This window comes from Mus pahari, chromosome 14 (assembly GCF_900095145.1).
Source record: "Mus pahari chromosome 14, PAHARI_EIJ_v1.1, whole genome shotgun sequence".
NCBI lineage: Eukaryota > Metazoa > Chordata > Mammalia > Rodentia > Muridae > Mus > Mus pahari.
Window position 1 is genome coordinate 50,896,216 of NC_034603.1, and position 15,639 is coordinate 50,911,854.

At 43.0% G+C, this 15,639-nt stretch overlaps 1 protein-coding gene and 1 non-coding gene across 2 annotated transcripts; one reads left to right on the plus strand and one right to left on the minus strand.

Moving 5' to 3' along the window:
* The first annotated feature begins 409 nt into the window (after nucleotides 1-409).
* Nucleotides 410-600, plus strand: LOC115065455. The gene has a single exon (XR_003845239.1). It is a non-coding gene; the product is annotated as a U2 spliceosomal RNA (small nuclear RNA).
* A 5,027-nt stretch (nucleotides 601-5,627) lies between these two features.
* On the minus strand, nucleotides 5,628-14,699 carry LOC110332675 (protein SLFN14). The gene is made up of 4 exons (XM_021213985.1): nucleotides 13,673-14,699; nucleotides 12,188-12,319; nucleotides 8,598-9,312; nucleotides 5,628-6,450 (listed from the first exon to the last, which is right to left on the minus strand). Exons 1-4 carry the CDS (start codon nucleotides 14,697-14,699, stop codon nucleotides 5,628-5,630), a joined length of 2,697 nt encoding a protein of 898 aa, XP_021069644.1.
* Nucleotides 14,700-15,639: the final 940 nt, after the last annotated feature.

The following is a 15,639-nucleotide window of genomic DNA, read 5'->3' on the forward strand; positions in this document are numbered from 1 at the left end:
CTAGATAACATCTGGAGTCGGGAGTGGAGAACCTCTTGTGGTGGGTGTTGTCAACTCTACGTCTGAAAATTTGCGAAGAAGAACCTGGAAGCACCAGGTCCTCAGTCTATCCGTCAAGCAGCACCTTGATGATATCCCGCAGCACAGGGCTAAAAGAATGATGGCGTGCTGGGCGGGGCATGCAAATGAGACATGGCCCTGTCTCCCGGAATTCTGGGAAAGAAAAGAGCAACGCAAACTTCTCTTCCTATTCTTAATTTCACAGAGTTTTCATGGAGTAAAAGATGTGGAAATAATAGAACCTGACAGTTGGTGCCTAGTGCGTGTTTATAGGCTCGTGAGTGTTTGTGACCCTAAGGTAAAAGTGATTGTATGAGTTAGTGATGCAAGCGTAGCACCAATTCAGGTTATCGCTTCTCGGCCTTTTGGCTAAGATCAAGTGTAGTATCTGTTCTTATCAGTTTAATATCTGATACGTCCTCTATCCGAGGACAATATATTAAATGGATTTTTGGAGCTAGGAGTTGGAATAGGAGCTTGCTCCGTCCACTCCACGCATCGACCTGGTATTGCAGTACCTCCAGGAACGGTGCACCCCCTCGGGGGTTCCTAACGTTGGTTGAAAAGTAACATTTAAAGCTTCTACTTCTATTTAACTTGTGCTCATACTCTTTTTTTCTCTATTTTATTTTGACACACTTAGTAACGAACTTATATATCTGTATGGAGATTCTTTTCGCTTGCTAGTAAAAGACTGCAGAGTAAGAGTTTGGTATTAGCAACTCCCCAAGACAAACAAGACTATAAATTCAAGGTCAGCCTGCCTGAGGCTATAGCTCAGTTATGGAGTCCTGGAATTAAAGGTATGTACCACTATGATTGGCTAAAACATACTACTTTTGTTTTCTATTTTTTATTTTTAAAGTCCTATTCGTGAACAGTGTCTTTTCTCTAAAACTGTACTTATGCAGCATCAAGATTAAATGATTCATGCTTCTACCCACAAATATCCAAGTCACTTCTTTGAGGCTCTGGATTACAGCGATTAGTCATACCTCTACCCCAAACGCTCCTTTGCAGTCAACTGTTTTTGAGACATGAGTACACAACTTTATAACCAGATGCTGATATCAGCTTCTCCCCCACCCTTTATTTAAATTAAAGAAAAGAAAACTTTGTCAGACTGATGGTACAGGCATACAATTCTAGCCCTTGGCAGTTACATAACAAGACCTTGTCTCAAAAAGGAGGGGGGTGAATGCAACTTGGAGAGATTAAACCACTCAGCATTTAAGGGAGGCCATTGCTCTTCCAGAAGCCCTGAGTTTAATTCCTAGCACCTAACATCCAGTGGCTCACAACCAATTGTAAATACACTCATCTGTAAATACATACACACATACACATAATTAAAAATAAATCAAACCTTTTTTTTTTAATGAAGTGCTAGGGGTGTGGCTCAGAGTTAGAGGCTTGTCTAGCAATAAAAGGCTTTGGCTTTAACCCTCAGCACTAGGGTCAAAAACAAATCTAATACCACCACCACTCAAAGCTATAAATTAACAAATGTGATCACTGAGCATTCTGCGCCCTTCCCATCGATATAAATAAGGTGTTTATTTCTCTATCTCACCCCTTTAATCCAGCAACCCTATCTCTGGGTATTTGTGACTATACCAGAAAAAGAAAAGGTTGCATGACTATGTGCAGCCACACAGAAGGATGCTATGAAGACTGTGTTGTAACATAGTTGCCCTGCATCCTTCAGTTGCTGCTACATACAAAACAACCTTGAAATCTCAGTTGTAAAATGATATTTATTGTCCCATCTGTATAGTTACAATCTGTTGGGATCTGGCTGATCTAGTTGGAATGACTTGAACTTGGCTCTGAACTGAGTTAAGGTTGGTTTCATATGTTTCTTGCTTATCTATGAGTGACCAGCCATCTGGGCCATGCTCTTTCTGTGCCATCAGCAAGAATGCAAAAGAGCAAACGCATGCTGAGAGCACACAGTTAGCCTCTGTGCACATCACAGCAACTGAAGTTTCATAGGTCCGAATGAGTGATACAACCAAGCCCACATCACAGGGCTCTGACTCTTTTTTTGTAATAGTTTTTGTTTTTAATTTTTTATATACTAACACTGCATCTACATCATTTCTACCCCTCCCTTTCCCCCTCCTGAATTCATGATCACCATTTTTTAAAATTATTAGTTATATATATACACTTGTGTGTATGCATACATATGCACACACACACACACATTACATATAGAGTCCATTTAGCTTTGCTCATATATGCATGTACTCAGGGCTGACCTCTTGAGAGTAGACAACCTATGTGGCAGTTCATCTCTGAAAGTGACCAATTCTCCCTGTCTCGGCAGCCATTGCCCTCCTTCAGCTTGTCTAAGGATGGGACCATGTGGACTTTCCCCTGTCCCCACTAGCAGGTCAACTGGTGGTGTCATTATGCTGGTCATGTTGAGAGCTCATGAGTGCAGCTTCCCTGTTGTGTCTAGGGGATGCAATCTAGAAATTTCTCATCTGTACATTTACTTTCCTGCCCCATCCCCTTTCCATGATTTTCCCTAAGCCTTCGATTTAGGGGTTGTATTGCAGCTATATGATATAGGTGTGGTTGGCACCTCCAGTTACATATTACCTGCATTTTGAACAGTTGTAGATCTCTATAATAGTCCATCTACTTACTGCAAAAAGAAGCCTTTTTGATGAGGGGTGAGAACTCTGCTTATTTGTTTTCTATTGAGAAAACAAATTATGATTTATATTATTATTAATTATTGGTTTCTGAAAGTAGCAGTACTAAGTCCTCCTCCCCAGTCTACAGCCTCTCTGGCTGTGGGTAGTTGACTAGGTTTACAGCACTAGACATGAATGCCCTCCTGTTGAGCAGGTCTTCAGTCCAACCAATGAGACAGATGTTAGTAACCCCCAAATAAAGGAGCCACTACTGCACCATTGTGGGTACCTTGCCAGGCCAGCCATTGCTGTGTACCATTTACAGCAGGGTAGGACTACCAAATGCATCTCTTTCTTGGCAGCTTCCATAGCATCTTCTGAGAACTATAAGAGCCAGTCATGAGGGAGAAGACTTTGAAGCCAGTTCCAGCTCAGTTCCTCCAAGTCCTGTGTCTTGCGTGCATGACATCTTCAGCAATATGGTCTTACCTTCAAATTCTAGGAAGCAACCCAGGGCAACAAGCAATAGCCTATATTGTTTTGGGAGGTCTCTTGGGCTCCCCTGAATAACAACTCAAGAGAATTCATATTTCTCATTCATGATCCTGTGTGTGTGTGTGTGCGCGCGCGCGTGCATTATCACCCCAAGTGGCATAACTTGTTTAAATTATATACCTATGTATACACATACATGTATATATTGCATGTAATTTTAGGTAGGAATAAAATCATGTGGTCTGTATGTTTTATGAAACATTTCAGTGTTATGTATTACCCTCTCTGTACTGCCCTCCTTTCCACTTCCCTGGTTAAAGCCTCACCCCAATTTTCCTATTTTCTGCTTCACAGCACTATGACCTGCCATTCCCCAATCTAGAGCTCCCTGATTTAGCCTTCTTTTCCTCCCCTGGTTTCTATGGTTACTCATGTCTAAAGATCCATAGCTAAGGATCACAGAGAAAAGAAAACATGTGGTATTTGTCTTTCTGGGTCTGGATGACTTCGCTCAGTATATGGTCTAACTCTGTCCATTTATCATATGTATAATGGTTTCATTATCTATGTACTTTTTCATTATCCATTCAGTTTTGCAGTTCACTTAGGTTGATTGCATTTCTTAGCTATTGTGAACACAGTGGCAATGAACATGGCTGAGTGAGCTTCTGTGGGGTATGATGGTGAGTCCTTTGAGCACATGCTCCAGGAGTGTTTAACCAGCAGATTTATGTTTAGCTCTTTGAGGACTCTCCACACTGATTTCCAGAGTGGGTGCACCAGTTTGTAATATCTGGTGCAGCCACTACTCGCTATACTGCTGGAGTATGCAAAGGGTAGAACTGTAGGTAGATGTGAAGGACTGGGCACAATAACACTGTGACAATGCTCTGCAAAAGTTAAATGGAAGAAGCAGCTGTGTAGAATATAAAATTTATTGCAGAACTTGCAATGTGTGTAAAATATCAAAAGGCATGGAAATAAGCAAAAATGAAAAAGAATACACCTGGGCCATGAGATATTTAGGAGCTTTTTCTTTTTCTATTTCTTAAGCTGGTATGATCATATTCTGTTGCCCTCCAACAGTGTCTTAGGAGCATCGCACCACAAGCAACTCTTTATCTTGATTATTTTATTATACCAGTTGTAGCACTATGGCAGTGTAGCAATACAAGGAGAGAGGAAAAGGAAGAGAAGAGAAAAAAGAGGGAGAGGAGGAGTAGAGAGAGAGGGAGGGAGGGAAGGGGAGAGAGGGGAGGGAGAGAGAGAGAATACTTGGACTGGCTGGTTGGTTGCCAGGGATTCTTCTGTTCAATACACGCATAGCACAGCAGGCCATAGGTCACGCATAGCACAGCAGGCCATGGGTTTAGGCTGCCCCTCTAGCTACTCTTACTGTAAGGCTCTGTTCACATCACTTGGCTTCCTATGTTCTTGATGAATGTACAAATTAGCAAAACATCCCTAGTCCACTGACTAACAAAGTTCACACTGTAAAGTAATGAAGTGACACTTTCACTACCATGTTTGCCTTCTGTGACCTTGGTTAGCAGAAAGCCAACCCCAAGAGTCTAATCTAGACTTGGTGAGGAAAAGAAAAGAAAAGAAAAGAAAAGAAAAGAAAAGAAAAGAAAAGAAAAGAAAAGAAAAGAAAAGAAAAGAAGGGCTGGTGAGATGGCTCAGCGGGTAAGAGCACCGACTGCTCTTCCAAAGGTCCTGAGTTCAAATCCCAGCAACCACATGGTGGCTCACAGCCATCCATAACGAGATCTGACTCCTGGAGTGACTGAGGACAGCTACAGTGTACTTAAATAATAAATAAATCTTCAAAAGGGCTATTTTTTAAAAAAAAAGAAAAGAAAGAAAAGAAAAGGGAAAAGGAAAAACTAAGGGTGTCCCTGTTAGCTAGCCCAGGTGCTGCCTTCAAGACACCCAATCCAAGTAGTTGGTCTAAAGGATATCCTACCATCACTCCCAAAACAGCTACAGATCAGGGAACCCATTAGAAACGCTGGGAGTCGGGGGTGTGATCAAGGATGGGGTCAGGAGAGGAAGTAGGTACCATGGAGAGCTCAGAAACGGATTCTGTCTGAGGGTCAATCGCAGGAATTTCCCAGAGCAGAGAATTTCATAAAATTCACATTCTGTTTTAGGCTCTTTGGGTGACAGAATGAAAGCTGGATTGAGTCAGGAAGTTTGGAGGCAGAGAATCAATCATATTTATCTTGTCACTGAGAAAAAGTAGTGGACTGAGCAAAGGGTCCAGTCACCGCTGGTAGGGTGACCTATTTGTGAAACACATCTCTGCGGCTCCAGGCCATAATGGTGCACCTTCATTCATTCTCTTGTCATATTAAAAAGGAGCTACCACCTATTTGGGAGGAGAGTGTTCTTGTTTGGCTTCCTGTATTATTTACAATAGTTTTAAAAAGCTGTCCTTCCTCCATACAGCAGGTAGAGATGTTTAATGGCTCTTGAGGCGAAGCAGAGTTTATGAACGCCTTCTGAGTGCACAAATTCAGGGCTAAGCCCAAACACAATATTCCTTACCATGCCTGAGAACTGTTCTACACTGTCTAAAATGACACCATCAGCACAAACATCAGCAGCACTGTTGAAAGCAACCTCCGTTGTCCCTCGGGCCATTGCTCTTAGCAACACATCCTTATACTGTCCTCTGTCTTCCCATCTCCTGTACAGAATTGCTATGTCTTGGGGCAGATAGCCCTCGTGGAACAGGCTGTGACATTTTTCTGCCACATAGTTGGCTATTTGTTCTAGTGTCAGGTTAGCCTTGATCTCACACACACCAGGAAGAGCCTGGGCACACATTGCTTCCTCATAGGGAGCCTCCTGGAACATTGCCAGGGTGTCTTGAGAGCCGATGGAGGGAGGGTTTTCTTGCATCCTCTTCATTTCATCTTTCATGACCTTAGCAATTTCCATAGCACAGTGGATCTCACTGGTGATCATTTTCCGAGGAAACTGAGCGGAAGGAGATGGAAAGCCACTACCATTTGTGTGCCGGACTTGGAAAGGATCCAGAAAAAGCCAGAGGATCCCGTGGTGACGGTGTTCATTTGCAGCCCCGTTGGCTTTTGGATGGGTGGTGCTCTTAGCCTTCATGTACCAGTCACCATGTCTACTGCAGAAGTTCTCAGTCTCATCCATCACTATGTGTTTAATCTTTGGGAACTCTTCCCTCATGAAGGTCCTCCGGGTCACAGCTCGGCAGGTGACTTGCTGCCTGTAACCGGGAAGGAGAAAACAGGGTGTCAGGCATAGAAACAAAGATAACGGGAGCTTTTCTTACTCTCTGAATTGGAAATAGAGGATAATTCTCCTTTGCAGACCAGTTCACTAACAGAGGAAGTACAACCAAAACACTCTTCTTCCAAGGTGCCTGACAGAATGCAGAGTTTAGAGATTGTTTGGTTAAATAAATTCTTCACGTGAAATTTTACTACAAAGTAGTTAGATAGGTTTGTACCTATAACTCCAGAGGCTGGAAATCCTGAGTGCAAGGCCAGACTGGGCTACATAATGTCTGTAGGTCAATCTGGCCTACATAGCAATACTTGATTTCAAAAAAATGAACAAACAAAAAGTTAGGAAACCTTGTTATTTCTACTGGTCCAGTTGTGATGGTTGACAGCTAAAGGAGATCTCAGGAGTATCTCCTGCATGTTCCTACTTCTTTAACTTTTACCCTTTTGGAGCTAGGGAACCGCCTCCTCTTTCAGGCATCTCAGAATCTATACATGCAGAAAAGGTATGCATCCATTCAAATCTTGGCTAGAGCAAGTTTTGTTTCTGCACTTCTCGTACAAGATCAGAAAGACCTTTGAGTTTTGGTTAGACAAACACCAATTGCTGACTTCCTTCAAGAAACCTAAAAAGGGAGGAAAAAAAATTCGCAGGGCTTGTCATCTCTTGGACCCATTTTCCTTCTGTGGTACACTGCAGTGTGCATATGTGCTACACAAATATGCTTTTTAAATGTGGTTGCTTCTTGTCTTCTCTAAGTTGGATCCAATTAATAGGGCACATTCACACAGATTTTACGATACAGGTTTTCTCTCTGTGCTTTGCCTCAGAACTCCATTCCTTCTCTTCTAGCTTGGCCTGGGTGGCTCTGGAGGAACGGTCCTGATTTTGGGGCTGTCAATAGGGGTTCCATGGGTATTTGGCAATTAGGGTTTTTAACTGGCATGTTTTTAAATTTTAGCCACAGAGCTTACTCATGTGCATGTTCCCTAGCACAGTTTCCTACCTAATCCAGCATCTGTGTGTGTTCCAGCATCACCAGTATGCCCACACACTGACTCCACTCCAGTTAGATCTGTTACTCTTGTTTTCTGGCACCTCTCTCTTTGACCTTGCTGTGTCCTCCTCATTTCATTTATTTCTCCTATTTTTCTTTGTGTACTTGCTTGATTGCTTTTGATATAGGGTCTCAGGTATTCCAGGCTGGCCTCAAACTCTCAGTTCCCTTCTTCCCAACTGCTGGAATTACCAGCAGGCACTCTCTCACACCTGGCTTCCTAATGATTTAGGAGTCAAGTCTCCTGCCCTGGAGAGTAGCTGCTGACCAACCTCCAGCTGTGTGAGGCAGGCCTTTAGTATAATACCAGTAATACAACACTTGCATTTTAAAGTTTTCGTTGGTTTTGTTCCTCTGACATTATATTTAATACCATCTAACAAATATTCTGCTCAATAAGATTTTTTTTTGAATAATTATCACCAAGACAAAAGTGTGAATTTGCCCTCTTTGGTAAATTGTACAATGTCCAACTTATTTACTACACTGACAGCTGGAGATACCAACCATACTTGCATTCATAAGCTTTCTAAAATTACTTAAATGTTTTTCACTAGATCTTTTTTATATCCAGTGATATTTTATAAACTAAGTCAAATTGTATTTAAATTTAAATTCCTGCTAGATACAGTGACTACCTGGACAACCAAATCACTAATTATCCAGCAAAAAGTTACTTAAAGTAAGACAAGCTCATTTCTACTTTCCTTAGATCTAAGGCCACAGCCTGTGGGAAAATGTTTCTACTTCTATATAGAGTCACAGCTGGGCCCAGAATCTTAACACTCAGGAAACTGAGGCAGGAGGATTGAGTTTAAGGCCATCCTGAGCTGAAGAGAAGGAGTATCTCAAAAAAAAAAAAAAAAACAAAAATGTCAAGTGTCTGTGGCAAGTTTGGGGTTGAACATGATAAATTACCTATTCTAGACCTCAACCACATGCATGGTTAACTGAAGACTGTTAACTTTCACAGTGAAAACTCATTGCAAAACCTTGTACTCCAAACAAACACCAATTACTTTTCTGACCGAAAAACTTTTTTTCTTAAGTTTAGGTGGTAAAATTCTTACATCACAAAATCCCTTAGGGAGTCATTTTCACAAACAAAGAGGATCTCTTTTGGTTTGCAGTGGAACACATCCTTAATTTTCTCCACCATCTTTATGGCAAGAGCTGTCTTCCTGGTTCCAGGAAGGCAGTGGATGAACAGTTCCCGGGTTTCCTGGAGGTTCCTGGAGAGTGTGTTGGCTTGCTCTTCTAAGCACTGCTTGAAGAACTCACAGCCCAGCTGGTCACTCAGCACAGATCTGGAACACAGTGAGACCAGCACCAGGCCCTGTAGCAAATCCTCCACTTCAGCTTTGCTGGACAGCGTGTAGGGTCTGGGGTAGTACACAGGGGATTGATCCGGTCTGGACCCTCTGCCGGTCAGGTATATCACCCTTGGAACGACACATATTTTGCCTGTATAGCCTCCAAGAGTTTGTAGCTGCCTCTTTAACTGAAGGGCGGTGTTTTGAGTATAGTCAGATCTTCCAGTTGAACTGGGGTCTGTTAGGATTGTATAGAGTACCAGAGGGCTGCCGACTGCTACCAGGAGAGCATCACATAGGACCTTCTCTTCTCTCGTTAAACCAATATCGCCAGCCCAGCTTCTCGAAAATATCACAGTGCCGTGAGAACAAGGGGGTGTCTGTGCCTTCAGTAAGTCTTCCAGTCCTTCATGATCTGAGAACAGCTTCTTACAGAGGGATTCTGGCTGAAATTGTAGGTTTTCCTGTGTCACTGAAAATTGAAGGAATAGAAGTTACCAAAACTTTAAAAAGCACAGGGCTACTCTTGTAATCTGGTGGAAAAGAATGTCTCTAGCCGGGCTGGTGAGATGGCTCAGTGGGTAAGAGCACCCGACTGCTCTTCCGAAGGTCCGGAGTTCAAATCCCAGCAACCACATGGTGGCTCATAACCATCCCTAACAAGATCTGACATGGTGGCTCATAACCATCCGTAACAAGATCTGACACCCTCTTCTGGAGTGTCTGAAGACAGCTACAGTGTACTTACATATAATAAATAAATAAATAAATACATCTTTAAAAAAGAACCACTTGCTGTTACAAAGAGAACATTCCCGAAGCAGTTGCTACAGTTTCTCTAGCCTGACTACTCTAGCTCTAAGGGAAGTTGTTGGGGACAAGTCTACAGAGAACAGGCTCCTGGAGCCCTTTTCTGGTGCCAGATGTCCACAGCTTCTGGGAAGGTGCTTTTTTTCCTTAAGGGCCTTCTGGGAGGCTTATGCATTGGGGGAAGTGAGAATCTTCTTTGAGAATAGCAATTCTCCTGTTTGCTTGTTTTGTTTTGTTTTGTTTTGTTTTGTTTTGTTTTGTTTTGTTTTTCAAGACAGGGTTTCTCTGTGTAGTCCTGGTTGTCCTGGAACTCACTCTGTAGACCAGGCTGGCCTTGAACTCAGAAATCCACCTGCCTCTGCCTCTCAAGTGCTGGGACTAAAGACGTGCACCACCACTGCCCGGCTTAGAATAGCAATTCTTAACCAAAAGTCTGAAGGCATTTTATTATGTGCATGCATGTGTGTGTGCCTCTGTGTGTGTGCCTCTGTGTGTGTGCCTCTGTGTGTGTGCCTCTGTGTCTGTGCCTCTGTGTCTGTGCCTCTGTGTGTGTGTGTGTGTGTGTGTGTGTGTGTGTGTGTCTGTGTATGTGTGTGTGTTCAGTATATGTGGAGGTCAGAAGACAACTTTCAAAAGAAGGTTCTTTCCTTCCACCATGTGGGGCCCAGAGATTAAACTCAGGGTAATCAAACCTGCAGGCAGGCTCCTTTACCCATCCAGCCATCTCACCAGCCAAGACAATGTCTGGAGACTTTTTGATTATTATAACTATAAGGAGGCTTCTGGCATCTAATGAATAGAAGCCAGGGATACAGCCAAGCAATGTATAATTGACAAAATAACCCCTCTGTGATGTGATTCAAATGTTAGTAGTGCTGATGCTGAAGAAAATTTGCTTTAGTGTGTGTGTGTGTGTGTGTGTGTGTGTGTGTGTGTGTAACCCTCTGACTCCCTCTATATTAAATAAGCATGGAAAGAGAGCAAACCTCATGGGGAGCTGAGCAAAGGAGCAAGAACTACATGGCCAGTGAGCTCTACCACCCCACAGACCAGTGAGCTCTACCACCCCACAGACCAGCTACTGGGGCCAGAGTGGAACAACCTCTTCAGGAAGAGCATAGTGTCCTCTGACCATACAAACTGTCAACTTCTTCAGAGCACCTGTGATCACTTGCAAGCCACTGTCAAGATCAGACATGACCTCATGGAACCCAAGCTGGCCTTGAACTTGTTATACGATCAAGGATGAATTTGAAAATTTGATTCTTCACTTCCTGAGTGCTAGATTCCAGGCGCGTGCTACCATGCTCTGTTTATGTGGCATTAGGAATCAAACCCAGGGCTTTGTGTATTCTAGGAGACACTCTAGCTACCAACTGAGCCATATACTCTGTTCATGAATTCTCTATTCACCTGTCTCTGATCTTCTATGTAATCCTTATTGAGTAAAAAAAAAAAAACCCACACTAAAATTTTTATTTATTAAAAAAAATAAGCATGACAAAGTTCTCATATGATAGAGACCCAAGAAACTTCAGCACTTTACATTTTGAAGAATAAAAGACATAGGTGATTAGAACTCAATGCATTTGGAACTGCAATAGAGATTGAGTATGAGGATTTAAGATATCTCTCTCTCTCTCTCTCTCTCTCTCTCTCTCTCTCTCTCTGTGTGTGTGTGTGTGTGTGTATGTGTAATTGTAGGACCATTGTGTCTGCTAAATGTTACATTTGACATTCTCTAAGAAAAAAGATTTGGATTATAAGTTATTCATTCCTCCCAGCCTAATTATCTTTTTCCTTTTTCTTTTTCTTTTTAAAGACCTATTTATTTTACGTATGAGTACACCATTGCTCTCTTCAGGCATACCAGAAGAGAGCATCAGATCCCATTACAGATGGTTGTGAGCCACCATGTGGTTATTGAGAATGGAACTCTGGAAGAGCAGTTGGTGCTCTTAGCTGCTGAGCCATCTCTCCAGCCTCCTAATTATCCTTTTCTAACTTTTTTTTAAGATTTATTTATTTATTATATGTAATTACACTCCAGAAGAGGGCATCAGATCTTGTTACGGATGGTTGTGAGCCACCATGTGGTTGCTGGGATTTGAACCCCGGACCTTCGGAAGAGCAGTCGGGTGCTCTTACCCACTGAGTCATCTCACCAGCCCCTAATTATCCTTTTCAATGCTGGTATCATACTCAGGACCTGGTCCATGCTCTACCACTGAGCTATGCTTTATTTCATTAAATGATCTCAGCTGAAATGAGGATGTAGCTTATGAACCTGGGCTGGGTGACATAGTGAAATTCTGTCTTTTTTTTTTTTTTTTTTTGGGGGGGGGGGTGCAAGACAGGGTTTCTCTGTGTAGTCCCGGCTGTCCTGGAACTCACTCTGTAGACCAGGCTGGCCTCGAACTCAGAAATCCACCTGCCTCTGCCTCCCAAGTGCTGGGATTAAAGGCATGCGCCACCACGCCCGGCTTGTGAGATCCTGTCTTAAAAACGAAACAAAAGCAAAACAGAGATGTGTGTACCTGGAAAGAAACGGTGCTGCAGGGTCTCCTTATGTTTCAGGACCTTTGTGAGATATGCTGGTCTTCTTGGTGCAGACAGAGCTGGTGACATCAGGTGAGCACTGTCATTGGTGGCAGGAAAGCCAGAAGGATCTAAACAAGCACACAGAAAGTGGGAAAAGTCAGAAGTGGAAGAACTCTGCCATTGTTCTTTCTACAGGCAACGGGTGTGCCGTCCTGCAGGAAAGGAAGCTGAGAACTGCTCTGTGGGTCTCAAGTATTTTACCTTCCTGGATAATCCATTTCAATCAAGTGTCATTTCTCCTATCTCTCATGAGGTGATGATCCCTGAGTTTATTCCAACCCTAAATGTTGGATACCAGGTTACCTGTAAGAAGGAAGGGAAAGGCAGGGTGGTGCTGGCACATGCCTTCAATCCCAGCACTGGGAGGTAGGGGCAGGCACCTCCAGGAGGGGTGGAGAAGAGGAGAATGTCTTGGGGGCTGTAAGCAGCCACATGGCCAAAGAGGCTGTAATGGTGGTTACAGGTGACTGTAGTCTCAATAAGATGGAATTGAAAGGGGAAGGATCTTGCTGGGGAAACAGGAACTAGATCAAATTTAGGACAAGACAAAGGATGATGCCTGAAGTCATGAAGTCTGTAATGACTGACGTCCTTGGGAGCATCTGTTCCTGCAAGCAGGTCAGGGAGCTTATTTGTGAGTCTTATTGGCATCACCGCGGCTGACTCTAAACAAGACGCAAAACCACCAGCAGCCCTCCTTCCTCAGGGTGGTCCCCTATCCCAGAGTATCTGCTTTTCCTCATTCCCATGTTGTGGGGCCTCGGGGGCTAACAGATTAAAACATTTGCTTCTAGATTTACTGAAATGGTCCAGATTTGGCACGCACACAGGCACGCACACAGTCTCCCTGGAAACACACGGTTCAGTGTCATACTTAAATTGTGTTCTCTAAAGACTGTTTTCCCAGTGAAACTATTCTATGTAGACAAGGAAAATCAGCCAACTTTTGTCAAAACAAGGTTTTATAGTGTAAAACAAGGAACTCACTAACTCATGGCTAATGATAAATGATAACTTGCCCCCAAAATCCACTTTTTTTTTTTTTTTTTTTTTTTTTTTTGGTTTTTCGAGACAGGGTTTTTCTGTATAGCCCTGGCTGTTCTGGAACTCACTCTGTAGACCAGGCTGGCCTTGAACTTAGAAATCCACCTGCCTCTGGCTCCCAAGTGCTGGGATTAAAGGTGTGCGCCACCACCACCCGGCCAAAATCCATTCTTTTTTAATTTCAAAAAGATCAGATTCAGAGTCTTTGTAATTAAGCATATGAGAAAAAGAACACCGCTGTGGGAGAGTGTTTGTAAACAAGAGCACGTTTCTGGGGGCTTTGTTTTTAAACTAAGCTATTTGACTGAATACCCTCGAAAGGAAAGAAGAGAGAGCTGCTGCCCTCAACCTCAGCAACACTTGCCCTCGCCTTTTACCTGACTGAATATCCAGCATCTTTTCCACCCACTGTTGAACCTTCAGCCTTGTGACAATATTGTTCTCCATGATCCAGGAATCTGGGTCCTCTGCAAACACGACACAACAGAAGGGCTCTACTTGAACCACACAGACAAAACCATACAGGGCCTCTTTTTGGTAAACTTTCAAAATCTTGGTTGTGAAATTCACCTTGGGCTTTTCAAGACAGAAGTGGTATGTGGGCAACTTTTCTATGCAGTTTTTTATTTCTGTTTTTAGTGAGTCGGGGTTCACTTTTTCTTTCTTACATCCAAACACTTCTTTGCTCTTATCATCAACCCCAATAATTATGTATCCCCCCTGAGTATTGGCAAATGCAGAAACATAATGAGCCAGTGTCTCTTTAATCCGAGGGACAATCTTTTTGGTGGTAAACCTTTTAAACTCAACATGCGTTGACTCTGTGAAGGTAAGCTTCTCCTTATAATTGAGTTTATCTTTCTTAAAAAATTCCAAGGCACACATCTTAATATCTTCCTCTTCCTGAATGGTTCTGTTGAGGATGTGGTCTTGAGAATGTAGCCTAGGGGTACCTCTTTGGGCTCTAGACTCTTTCTCTCTGAGAAGCTCTAGGGCACCGTTGGCGCACAAGTTGATGGCAGAGGTCACATCTCTCTGATATAAATTGGAGCGTAAGCTGCAAATCTTCAGTGGCAGGCTGGAGGCATCTGGGCTCCATGACTTCACAAAAATCAGGAGGTCGTGGTTCTGCTGCATGTAGTCGAGGTGCTTCTGTGAACCCGATGGGAGGAGCTTTTGAAAGGAAGTTTCCAGATCCTGCCCCAGCCCGTGGCATCGGTAACTGTAGCTTTTGTCATCGATCTCGGCTTTGACCACACCTCCCCCAGAATTCAGCAGTGCACACACAGCCTGGACGAGACTCGAGTTCTCGTGCCTTTTCAAACAACTGTTGGTCATCTTCTTCCTGTTCTCTTCTCCCAGTGTCACTTTGCCCAGATTCACCGTGATCTCCGCGTAGGGCATTTTCTGCACTCCCAAGCAATAGCAGAAACGTGTTCCTAGAATTAACCAGGACAGAGATGTATTGGTATTAGTGAAAAGTTCAGAGAATAAAATATTTTCTTCAAGGATATACGTTTTTGGAGATACATTTTAACATTGGAAATAATCCTTTAATAGCTAGGTAGGTGGCAAGGGGAACTGGCCCTCCAGCCTTCCCCATGCTGGGCAAGCGCTTTTCCACTGAGTCACATCCTCAGCCTTTACTTCGCTCACTGTTTTCTGACGGATCCTACTGTCTCAGACTCCTGAGGAACAGGGATTGCAGGCCTTTCCCATTGGCCCCAGCTTTGGAAGAAATCTTTGCTAGCATTGTTTTTGTACAATTTTGCCAAACAGACTTTTCAACAAGAAGAGTCATAGATTAAAACAGGAAGATAATAGTTTCCATAATGGAAAAAAAAATTACTGAAGATTCTATCCCATTTTCACTTAAAGTTGGGAAGCACCAACACTGAGCTCAGATATAAGGGGGGCGGGGTTAGCATAGGAGCTAAGTGAGTTGTTAAAGAATGTACAGAACTAGAAGCTGATGTCAGTAACTCTATTCAAAATTCAAAGGGCTAAGAAACAAAGCGGTGGAAAACAGAGGAAGTGGAATTTGGGGTTGTGTGTGGTAGCTCTTGCTATGAAAATAAACATCAAGTAGGTGGATTTCTGAGTTCCATGTCAGCCTGGTCTACAGAGTGAGTTCCAGGACAGCCAGGGCTATACAGAGAAACCCTGTCTCAAAACAACAACAACAAACCAAAAAAAAAAAAAAAAAAAAAAAGAAAGAAAGAAAAGAAAAGAAAAGAAAAGAAAAGAAACATCAAGCTGGACATGGTAGCACAAGCCTATAATCCTGGCACTCAGGAGGCTGAGACAGGAGGATCAAGACTTTGAGGCCAGATGTATGTGTACA